This window comes from Strigops habroptila, chromosome 5, assembly GCF_004027225.2.
Source record: "Strigops habroptila isolate Jane chromosome 5, bStrHab1.2.pri, whole genome shotgun sequence".
NCBI classification, from domain to species: domain Eukaryota; kingdom Metazoa; phylum Chordata; class Aves; order Psittaciformes; family Psittacidae; genus Strigops; species Strigops habroptila.
In genome coordinates, this window is record NC_044281.2 from 14,735,376 (window position 1) to 14,747,494 (window position 12,119).

The 12,119-nt window shown below is 40.8% G+C and overlaps 1 protein-coding gene across 1 annotated transcript; it reads right to left on the minus strand.

Moving 5' to 3' along the window:
• Positions 1-1,035: 1,035 nt before the first annotated feature.
• Positions 1,036-11,785, minus strand: LOC115608845 (inducible T-cell costimulator-like). The gene is given in 7 exon segments (XM_030488273.1): positions 1,036-1,161; positions 1,668-1,758; positions 2,377-2,489; positions 3,935-4,273; positions 5,715-5,753; positions 11,669-11,741; positions 11,744-11,785. Coding segments are annotated over 6 exon segments (696 nt in total). The 3' UTR covers positions 1,036-1,161; position 1,668.
• Positions 11,786-12,119: the final 334 nt, after the last annotated feature.

Genomic DNA, 12,119 nt, shown 5'->3' on the forward strand with positions numbered 1-12,119 from the left:
TTTCACAACAGTGTCCTCTGACCAATATTCGTTTTCATAATGAATTGCAGAGATACTAGAATCAATGCACAGATCTGCTTCCAGCAGCCCCACGGTACCTGGCAACAGGCAGGCTGGATTCCCAGTTGGTCATTTATGGTCAGAGTTTTGATGGATTTCACAAGGAGCATGAAGGATTGATCATTTCATTCATACTGAAGGCTTTGAGCAATTTGAGGCAGGTCAAGTAACCCCCGAACCCACCGGGGAAATGGTTTTATGTCAAACCACAAAAGGGAGGTAATTGCAGAGCCCATGAGTACACTGGCCTTATGGACTGCGTTGTATTTGTGCTGCAAGACATGTGAAGAGGAAAGACCGTGCCTCATAGTTTAGGGACTGATCCTGCAGGCTTGAACTGATTTAAAGAACACTTGCAGTCTTGCAATATATTCTTCTTGTAATATATTCCTCTGTTAGTACAGGAATTCAGAATTTAATTAAATACAAGGCATCCCAAAGTGTGCATGCCAAAGATGTATTGATAGCATGAATATGAAAACTGCAGCTGTGCACACCTGAGGTACCATGTCACAGTGAAGTCTCTGCTGTGCTTTCTCAGGTTTTGTTCCCCTGCTGTCCCATAGCTTGGTGCAGGAGAGCATGTGTGCATTCCACACTCTCCCAGCGTGGTGAATTGATAGCATCAGACTAAGCTAGCCCTAACAAAAGGGCATGTGCAATACATCGACAGTGCTTCACGGCTGTGCCACAATGATTGGCATTGGAGGTAGTTGTTTTATTTTGCCCCTGGTGGAAAGTTTATCATGAAGGAGACTGTAGGCAATAAAAGTTCCCTCTGTAGCAGTACTACAGGAATCTGTTCTCAAGCAAACTCACTACATGTTCTTTAACTAAAAGCTGGCATTTTTAACACATTGTTAGCGCTTCATGTACAAGTCAGTGGATCAGGCAATGAGCCAGTTTTGCTCTAGGCACACAAGCCTAGACCAAACACAGCTCAGAACAGTACCAGAGTGGGTGTCTCATGACTGAGCACAGGACCATCATGGGACCTCAGGGAGGCTGGGAAAGGTGAGGAAATGCTGATTTCCCTTTGTCCGGGTTCAAGTAGCTGGAAACCTCTGATGTCAGAATTTCCATGCCACAAGCAACTTATACCTGGAATAGGAATGGAGAATTAGCTACATGCAACCCCCAAACTTCTGAATCAGTCCAAATTCTGCTTTTATTCTGTATTCAAGGCTTAAGTAGTTAGGAAGTTCCTCATTCTCTACAGATTGTTGCCCTTAGCCAGGAAACTCAGTAAATCTAGTAAATCACTTCCCCAGAGACATGTTGGGTATCACACATCATCTGAAGAGTCTGAATGGGACAGTTTCACATCTTTTCCTCATGCATAAGTTCATTACTTTGCACCGATGTGAAGCAGTTGCCTTTCTAGGAACCAGCCCACCATTCTGATTCAAAAGATTTCCAGAGATTTTGCTTTCCGTTTCCTCTGCCTGCTACATGGCAGCATGAACTCCATTAACAAGCTATTCTAACAATCCCAGCCGCTCACCCACCCACCTAGAATCAATGGGAGACACAGCAAGCAGCCCTTTCCCTCCCAGAGAAAACCTTGCAACAGATACAAGCAGAGGTACAATTAGGCTTAACACAACCTCAGATTCTCGGGGTTTTAGCTGCATTCACTGCTGCCATGGGCATGTATTCACTGTTGTACTCATGGGATTTGGATTCACACTGCTGATTCTGCCAACAGAGAGAAAATGCCATGAATATAATTTGTGGTCATTGTGGTCACTGACCTCTGCCACACCTGCCTTTGTTGTTTAAGTAGGGCAGTTGCTCTGACTGTTTTCAGTGGGAATATTTAAGTCAGAAGAGACAGGCACTCACATAGAAAACTTGGAATAAAACAAACTGAAAATGAAAAATATACATTGTCCAAAAGAATAATTAATGTCCATGGTCTCTTTCCCAAGCCAACTGGTTCTTTGTTTAAGTGCTTTTGCTCCAGAACACTGCTGGAATTGCTCCACTGATGATTTGTTTCCCCTTCTTGAAGAAAACAATCAGGTGAATTGCTTTCCAAGGTAATTTTGCTGACCTGTGCAGCATTTCCCCTCTTTCCTTTGATGCCCAGCCTTTAAATTAATAAGCAATTCTGCCTTAGAAAAATTAAATCTGAGCTGCTGTCATCAATGACTGAATTCCAGGGGTAAATTAACAACTCAGCCTCTTCGTCAAAAACCACATCACATGCTGAGTGAGTATGTGCCTGTCCCATGTTCTAAATCTCATTAAACCAAGTTCCCCATCCATGACCCTTGGAAGGAGAGTCCTGCTGAATCTCATAGACTTGCTTACCTTGTTCCAAAAGTAGCAGGCTATGACACAGCAGACACAGGAAATCATGGCAAACATAATCAGGCCAGTAATTATCCATGGCATGAGTCCCATTGAAATGCAGTCCTCCTTATCTGGAGATGGGGAGGCAAAAAAAGTCATTCCTGATTATTTGTACTCCCTCCCTCCTTCCCCACCCCAAGATAACTTTCCAAATTCTTTCCCCTGTTCTCTTCATATCAATAAAATAGCAAAAGTGAGCTCTAGAGAAAGATTTTCCTGAGGTGAAAAGCCACCTTGTAAAAGTGTATTCAGCAGGAAGCAGGACATTGCAGTTTCCCAGGAAAGATGAAACTGTTGGTACCCAGGGCTGAAAGTGTAGACTGAAAAGAAACCAAGCCAGGTCTGAGAGCCTGATGGTATTTCAGATCTGAGCAAAGCTTACATGCAGTGAATACCACAGGTGATTTAAAGGGCAGCCTGGACAAAAGAAAGGCAGTCATGTTTGGATAGGAAGGCAAGCTGAGGGACACAAGATTGCCCTTGCCCAGATCAGGGAGAAAATACGATAGGACATGAAATATCTGGCAATAGCTATGAACATCTGGCTATCCATAAAAATGGAAATGGACAGCTTTGGGAAACACTGCAGACAAAAGGGATGCCACATCTTGATTCTGAGAGCTGGTTTAAGTTTAGAGAAGGCTGAGAGATAATTTGACCCAACCACAGAATTGTAGCCTTAGCATTTCATCTTCTATCTTTGTTTAGTCCTTGTGTTGAGAGGTAGGAAAAGATAGCAAGGGAAGGACAACAGGCAGTAAAGTAACATGTTGCAACAGAACTATACAGAGAACCAAGAAGAGGTGTGAGCAAAACCGCTATTAACTCTCCCCACTTAATATAACAAAGAGTCACTTAGTGAAACGCAATTAAAATTTAAAGCCTATGCAGTGAGTCTTCTGAAGTTAGCCCAAGCCCTTCTCGGTAAAAGACCAAAAATCCTCAGCAGCTGTGAATCTTCTCTGGTCTAAAAAGGCTCTAAACTTGAAGGCCTGCTTCAGAGAGGTGAATACAATCTTCTTCACATCAGTGTGGCATCAGAGAGTTCCACATACCTCTACTAGCACAGATACTTGGCAGCTGTTTTGTATTTTGGTTGTTGGGGTTTTTCTTATCCTAGGCACATAAAGATAGCTCTCAGGATGTTTTTTTTCTCTGGCTAGAAATAATCGTAACATTTACACTCAGCAGCTTGTAAAAAGAATAATGGGAAATTTGCACTGCAGATGAAGGTGGGACAGCAGTAATCTAGAAGATGTTTAGCCAGCTTGCACGCCACCAACACCACGCAGAGCTCAGCATGGCCTACAAAGCCTGCCCAAGAAGATGAATAACAATGGAGAGGCCCTGCTGAGCAGCCTGCCAACTCAGCTCCATTGTGACCAGTCCCCTGCTAAATAGTTATAAGCTGTCTTGGAAATATCTGTGCAAAACCTAGTCACGTTTTTCACTGCAGCATAGCTATGTCCAATATCTACTTATCAGTAACCTGAAGTGAGGGGAGAAGTAAACTTACCTTGGATGTACAAATAGGTTTCCTTCAGCCGGCAATCTATATAAGGAGGGGGTAAGAACATCTCCAGGCAGTAGGTATACATGTCCATATGTTTTCTTTCCAGATTTTTAAGGATGAAAGTGGTGCTGCTATTTGAACGCACTGTCTGGCAGTAGGTGACATTACTCTTCGGGATAATATTCCCCTCACTCAGATGGAGTGCACAGATCTCCTTCTTTTCATGCCCTTTGAAGAGGGTCATGCTGAATTCACTCACATTTTTGGGGTTGGGGAATGTGAACTTGAAGTTTCCATTTTCAAATTCCACCATCATTTGGGAGTCAGAGACATGAGGCTGATCTGAAGACATGAAAACTGTAATTATAGTCACTCATATAGCGATGAAAAGAATCCCTAAAATGTTAAGAAACTCATTTAAACAAAGCAAGTGAACCATGTGATTGAAACTTAAGCATGTAGGTACTCAGAATAGTCTAGCTGTGGAAAGCAGCCTGTACAATGAGATATCAGTGCATCATTCTGGTCATGTCAGACATTACTGAGAAAATAAATAAGATCTGGACTATTACCCACTATTAGGCTGGAGAGGACACTGTTAGCATTGGATCAATGTGTTACTTGAGAATGTTCAAAGGCTGCCTTGGACGAAACACTATATGGGCATATAATCCCTGCCTCAGACGGATTGTCCTAAAACAAGGTGGGACAAAGATGATTATAATAATCTCTGGTTTATGATTCATATTCTGCACCCTAATGATCATAGAATCATAGAATCATTTAGGTTGGAAAAGACCTTTAAGGTCATCGAATCCAACCATTAACCTAGCACTGCCAAGTCCACCACTAAACTAGGTCCCTAAGAGCCACATCTACACATCTTTTAAATACCTTCAGGGATGGTGACTCAACCACTCTTCCCCAAGCCTATGTAGTGTTGTATGGGCTTATTGTGATTCAAGTGGCATTCAGCCTCTTTGAATTCACAGCTTTTTGTGACCTGGCATTCAGCCTCTTTGAACCTCATACAGTTGGCCTCAGCCCATTGATCCAGCCTGTCCAGATCCCTCTGTAGAGCCTCAAGCACATCAACAGCAAGTCATTTGCAAACTTCCTGAGGGTGCACTCAATCCACTCGTCCAGATCATTTATAAACATAACAAAACTGGCCTCAATATTGAGCCCTGGGGAACACCACTTGTGATCAGCCGCCAACTTGATTTAACTCCATTCGTCACAATTCTTTGGGCCTGGCCATCCAACCAGTTTGATGGTGTAGCTGAAAACTTGAAATGGGATGTAAACCCCAAACTCCTACATAAGTGCATTAACCACAAGACATATATTTCCTTTCTAGAGTAGATAGTGGTCTGAGGCATGGCATGAAGTTTAAACCTGATTATTTTAGATGGCTATAGCACCTTTATAACTAACATAATGGGAGGAGTAGAAGACAAATATGTCTGTGTGCATGTACCCACATGCAATCAAAAAATCAAGTTTGATCTTCCCCCAAACTGTCTAAAACCTCTGAGACACTGTGCAACTCTCATTTAGCAAATTTATTGGAGAAGATAAAGAAAACAAACTGACCAACCACCTCCTGCTACCTCACAGTTTGACTTTGTAAATCAGCAACCAATAACATGAGAAACTCCCTCAGACAAAAATACATTAAAGTGTGCTGTAAAAAAATTACTGTTTTTTTATTTGAGCACAGTATTTTCTGATCTAGAAAGGCATTTTAAACCATAAAACAAATTATGCAAATGTGTCTTACCTATATTTTTGCACGGTCTTGGTGAGCAGCTATCAAATCCTGAAAAATATAAAATTGTTTCCGGTTTAAAATTCAAGAAGAGAGATGCAGGAACAGAAGCTGAGCCATGCAATGTTAACATGCTAAAGTTATTTTCCACTTTGTTTCATTGGCCTATCTGATCCTGTCTGTGCTACACTACAAAATCATATGATGTGATAAAAGCATGAAATATAAAAACCAAAGTAGAAAGACAATGCAATAGGTAAGAATTGATATTGATTATACATATAGCATTTACAAATTCTTAAAACACCTCAGCAAAGTAATAGACTTAATTCATAAATAGAAGCTGAGATGAAAGTAAAATTTCCCCCAAAGGAAATCTGCCCCCAAATAAAAAAAGCATTTTTTTGATCTCTTATAAATCCAGAGTCTGCACTGAGCCAGAATCATACTTTGCTTCCAGACCTAAGCGCTCATGTCGGTCTATGTTCATTCTGTTTTCCCCACTGCTCAACACTGTACCGGAAGATCTTCTTATGGCACATCCAGAATGAGTATCTTGAAGATGCTCCAATACATACAGCAAGAAAATATTCAGGCAATGCATATAGTTGTGTTCCCTTTTTCAGTAGTAGTTTTTCCTCTTCATGATTATCAAACTGTATTCAGTCTATTGTGCACAGGCAGCCTCTGTTATACGAGACAAGTGGTGCACCATCTCACTATGGCAATACTGAGAGTGGAATTTTCTGGCTGGGGTGGCGGCATGCACTGCTTTGAAATGGTTTGTATGTCAGTACTGGCAGCATAGCACAGCCCAAGAGGGTTTCATTTGGAAATTTTCTGTTTGTGGTGCCCTAAAATTAAAGACACAGACCGGTACACAAGTAGAAAAAAACCTGTATCTGCTTTTTCTGTTTTCTGGTAACCTAAGTCAGTTCTTCAGAAACTGCTGAGATTGAAATATACTCTACATCTGGATTTTATGATGCTAAGGAAATACAGGGCCAATATTTAAAGACTTTGATGCACCATCCTACTCGTGTTGTTACTGCTATATACGTAGTCTAGATCCACACAGAGTAAGTCCCCAAGTGTGTCAGGTGTCACACAGGATTACACGATATAAATAATCCTTTTCCCAAGGCACCTGTTATCTTTGACATCCAGCCTGCATATGCACAAGAACAGATTATTCTCATTTGGGTACTTTTGTATGCTCTCAACTCTTTCCGGACAGAGGCAATCTTTTAGTGAACATGCTTTTTCCTTCTTTGAATTCTTGCTCTCCAATTACTACCACTGGCAATGGCATTGCAATGAATGATACTTGTTCAAAATATTTTTAGTGTGACACACAAGCTAATGGACTTCTGGAAGATGCTTTGTGATGCTCAGTTGGAAAGCAGTAGAAACTGTTATCCCTTTTTGATTGATTTACCCTCTCCTAGTTATCATATTCTTCCTGGTTTACTGTGCACAGCCAGCACCCTTATCTAATTCAGCGACAATTATTTAAGTGTGTGATAACAGACAAGGTATTTGGCATCTTGTACCACTGGCGTGAAGATAAGACAGACAAAACAGACAACTCGCCAACCTACAGTGAAATAGAGCTCTAGATACACTGAAGGCACAAGACACAGAAAGTGTGAGCCCTCATAATGATATACAATCTGAAAAGCTGAAAGCAAAGGTCTAATGAAGAAACAGTTCACGATGACTTGCATGTTGCATGGTGACAGAAAACAGCTGCTATGAGAACAGCATTTGAAGTAAAGGTCCTTTAAAATGCTCTGTAGTTTAATGGCATGCAGTTTGGTAACATATACCTTTTAAATTACACCCAGCAGCAGACACACTATTTAGGGAAGAAAAAACCAAGTGTATTGATATAGCAGAAGCTAGGGAGCATGGTGAATATGCAAGCCAACGTGATACTCTTGAGAAGCATCCACCTGTAGCTGAGACGTCTACATTTGTCACTGGTTGTGTGAGAGGAGAGGCAGATCGGGTTCTGTCAGGGCAGCTGCAGAGCCAAGCGGTGCCATATTCACCCAGCATCCTAGAGGAGCACGGGGCTACCTTGCTCTGAGTGCTGAAGTAACAGCTTTGAATTTCATTTCTCTGTCTCTGAGAATAGCTAAATTTTGCTGTTAGCTAATTAAATTGCCCTTTTATGCTGGGTGGTTTAAAATGTTTGTCAGAGATCATGGTTTTAATCCTTGTTTCTAATGGAAAAGGGCAGAGAGAGGTCATTAAGCGTGTAGTTCATGTGACCTTGTGACAAGCTGAAAGATGGGTTTGTATTCTCTCAAGCCAAGAAGCCTTAACTGCCTATTTCAAGAAAGACTCAGTAATGTGTTTCTCTGAATGAGCATTTTGGCAAATGTGATGCAATTAGTATTCCTCTGAAACAAGTGAGTGTGCTTAGCATAGCATAGAGGGATCACATTTTACAATGAAATTAACGGTGCCTGAGATTAAAACACAAAACTGTCTACATGGATGACCACAATGGGTGAGATCTGTTATGAATTTCCAACTCACTAGCTGTTCTGCATCAGCTCCTAATGTGAATGCTCTCACTGTACACTAAAAGGTGGCTTATCCCCCCTTCCCTGTGCCTGATTGTTGTTCTCCTGTGCCCATTTGTACGGGTTCAATCCTAGGGTAATCGTATGGGCCTGTAACACTCTGTAGTTAATGACCAGACACATTTGGGGTGTTGTCTGCCAAGCTACAGTCAGAATAAATGTACATTTAGTGGGATGGGAGATAGGAAACTGGAGTTTAAACTTCCAATAATATTGAGAGATTTGCTCACTAAACCTTCCTAATAACACCTCAAAAAAATAGGTGGATAAGAGACTACATCACAGTATTGTTGAAAACGAACAGACGAATCTCACTGGGTCAGTAGTAAAACTGCTTAGATTTGGCAGCAAGGTTCCTTTTTGGTATTTTTCATAAAAGAGCTAATTCAACTGCATATGAAGGTTTTGAGACAAGAAACAAATCTTTTATTCGTTTCATAGCAGTGTCACACTGTGGAGTTGCATAGAGTTGTGCCTGGCTCACCTCATGTGAAGCAGAGTGTCAAGACAAATGTTGTTCAGATGTGAATCCAAGAGATGAACATGTGTATGAAAGTAACATCTTGCTATGTCAAACTATGAAAGAGTGTGTGTGTGTACATTTTATGTATGTGTGTATTTACAGTCATGTACATTTCTGTCTTGATTTCATCTTTACTGCAGTGGGAAACCACTTTGGCAGAGGTTTGAGCATTTCTATGGTAATGTGAGTGTACACTGAGGCCAGTGGAAGGCGGGTTATTTTTGTTTTATTGGGATTGTGATTTTGAGCTTTCTGGTTGCTCTTTGGCAGAGCCAGGGCAATTTAAAACATCCATTATGAATTTTGGTCCTAACAGAAGTTTAAAAACCAGTTTTGATTAATTTTAAACCTTGGCTGTAGGATAGGGGAATAGAATATTCCTGCTTGGTTTTCTTGCTGTTTGTTTCACCTGCCCCAGCTCTCAGAAAACTAATTAGCTGATGAAAAAAACAAGGATAATTTCACTTGAGTATGTTTGCCTCTAAAGATGAGCAAGGAGAGTGCAGACCCTGCCTTTAAAAGAAACACATTTCTTTTGTTAATATCAAATGCATAATGAAACCACACAGTTTTTAAAGTTGCTATAGCTTTGACCTTTCAAAGCACTCTGAAAGGTGACACTGTCAATTCAGTGTCATTAGTCATATGCCTAAAACTAACATGTTCTTATCTTTTAAGAATTAAGAGAGGAAAGCTGTGCTTCTGTGCAAAGCAAGTAATGGACAGAATTACTCTAGGAAGCCATCTATAATCTGAATGATTTCTATGGTATAACATATATTGTGAAATACAGAAACTCTTATAAAATACATCACTGACACAGCAGCCATTGTTGATAATATTTCAGACACCCTTTTAAGAAAGACCATTAATTCCTCCTGTATTGACAACAGGAGATCTGTGGGTAACAATGCTTTGTAAATGTTGACATGCAAAAGCTCATGCGCAATGTTTCATAGCAAGGGCTTCAAGTGCTGTGGAATCCTACAGCTCTGTACTCCCAAACCCCATTGCCTGTGTTTCTCTGCAGGCACCAGAGAGGCTCCATGTTCTTACAAACAATTTCTTTGTCATAACTGGGATATCAAATCATAATACACATATACACACATACATCACCTTCTGTGACCTATTTACATTGAAAAAAAACCTATCCATAGGTCACAAGTAGGGCTTGCTAATCACTTAGTCAAAAAAACCCCAACCAGTCAATCAAATCAACAAAATCTCAGAAATTACTCTCCTTTTGCTCCCAGAAATTTGCCACAGTGCTTGGCAGAACTATCTGAAGTGCTAGCTTGTTCTCTAAATGATAGTATAATGCTAATGTGTCTTACATCAAGCTGATCTTTTACAGTCCTTTTTAGCAAGAATTATAATAATTAGTACTTTTAATGCTGAAAGCACTGTAAGGTAAAAAACCTGAGAGATACCATTTCTTGTTACAGGCAGGCTCTTTCTCCTGCCATCTCCTCTCCTCAGCCCCCTGACCAAATCCTATCCTTCATATATGGAGAAACAGAAAAAGAAGGGAGAAACGCCGATATCAGCGCAAGTATTTGCACCCTTAAAATGCAGCCTATTTCTTCCCACTAGGAACGTCCTTTTAAATAGCTCCAGCCACATGTAAAAGCATATTGGTCGAGTATACCTGCTAAATTGACTAGCTGAGAAATATTTAACCAAATCGACAGGGTTTTTTGTTAGCAGATTTAAGAATAACTTTTCAAGGAGAAAAAGAGCAGCTCATGTCCCTTTAGAGATAATGATCACCATCCTCCTCCCCTGTGATTTCAGCCATCATTTCAATCTCTCTGAAAACTCAGTATACCATTGCTGTATTAGTTAACCTTCAGAAGGGTATCTGCATTGCCTGAAGATCTGGAAACTGGTTTTTATTTAAATGAAAGCTTAAATTCTGTATGAAACCTCAGGAGTACTTAAATTCTACAGGGGGACTTGAAACCCATCCTGCATCACTAGAATTTCAGAAGCAAACATTTTTGATAGCCTTTGGCATGACCTTCAAGGGAACACGTTCAGATGGTGCTTAGTAACAGTGCACACTGAATCTCAGGTCTTACTTAGTTAATGTATCATACTAAATCCTCGGGAAGTATACGTATGGAAAAAAAGAGACTCTTCTTAATCAGATATTATCTGTATTACCATGCTGGCCTGGTAATAGTGGGGTTTTAGAAAGGCTACAGATAAATGTGAGCTCTGGTATTTTACTTTATGTAGCTGTGATAAAACACTGAATCTTGTAAAACACTACATCTGCGTTTGTGGCTGGATTAAGATCAGTGCTGTCACCATGTGCCTTCTCAACACAGCATCAGGAATGCTGCGCTTCCTTTTAAGTCATCTGCATTTCAAGCCTGCACCAAACCAATCTCATCCACTCTTCCACGCCATACACATTTTTAATAGTATAAAAATTCCCTACCCAGACAAGAGCAGGTTCAATATCAATAACTTGGCTTCCCTTATTAAGCCATTTACTCTCATGCTGCTGTAAGACCTTATGCCCAGCAAGGGAAGCTGGCGGGAGCACTACAGTCTAAACAGCTAGAAGATAACACTGAGCAGATGAGCTAAAGGATATAAACAATGAAAATGTGTACTGTTTAGTTTCAGAGCAAATGCCCTGTGCTGGCAGGAATTCTCTTCACACCAACTCTAGTGGCATTGAAGTTGAGAGCGGTCTTTTTGCAGCTGTTTGCCTTAGTTACCTCTGTTCGTCCAACCCCTTGCTATTATGCCTCATTTACTGTCTCCCATCACTGGGTGAGTTCTATTCCATAGAGACATCTACTGCAAAGAGAATAATCCAAAATGCTACTCACCATACAGGGCTTCAAACTGAAAGCAGAGGACACAGAAAGTTACAGCGACGAACTTCATGCTTGCCCGACACAGAGGCACCAGCCTTCTGTCTACTGTGAAGATGGGAAAGAATTCATGAGTAGAAAAGGAAGTGGTTTGTGGGCAATGGGGGAAATTATATGATAATCAGAAGGACTTTTTAATTTAACCCCTGACTACGTTATAGCTATGTCAGCATTAGCTGTCGCCCACACCTGTGGAGTTTGCTGCTTTTTCCTACCTCACGGCTTGCTGTCACAAACAGGAAGAGGAAAGATTTTCTGACATTATGTTTGATGTTCACTCTTACAAAGACTGTTTCTGGTTAAATCTGTCACGATAGAGGATACAGTCATCTACAGAACACTTCCTGCAGATGGCCCATGGCCAGCAACTTGTGCCTTAAATTAACTTACAATACATGCATATTTG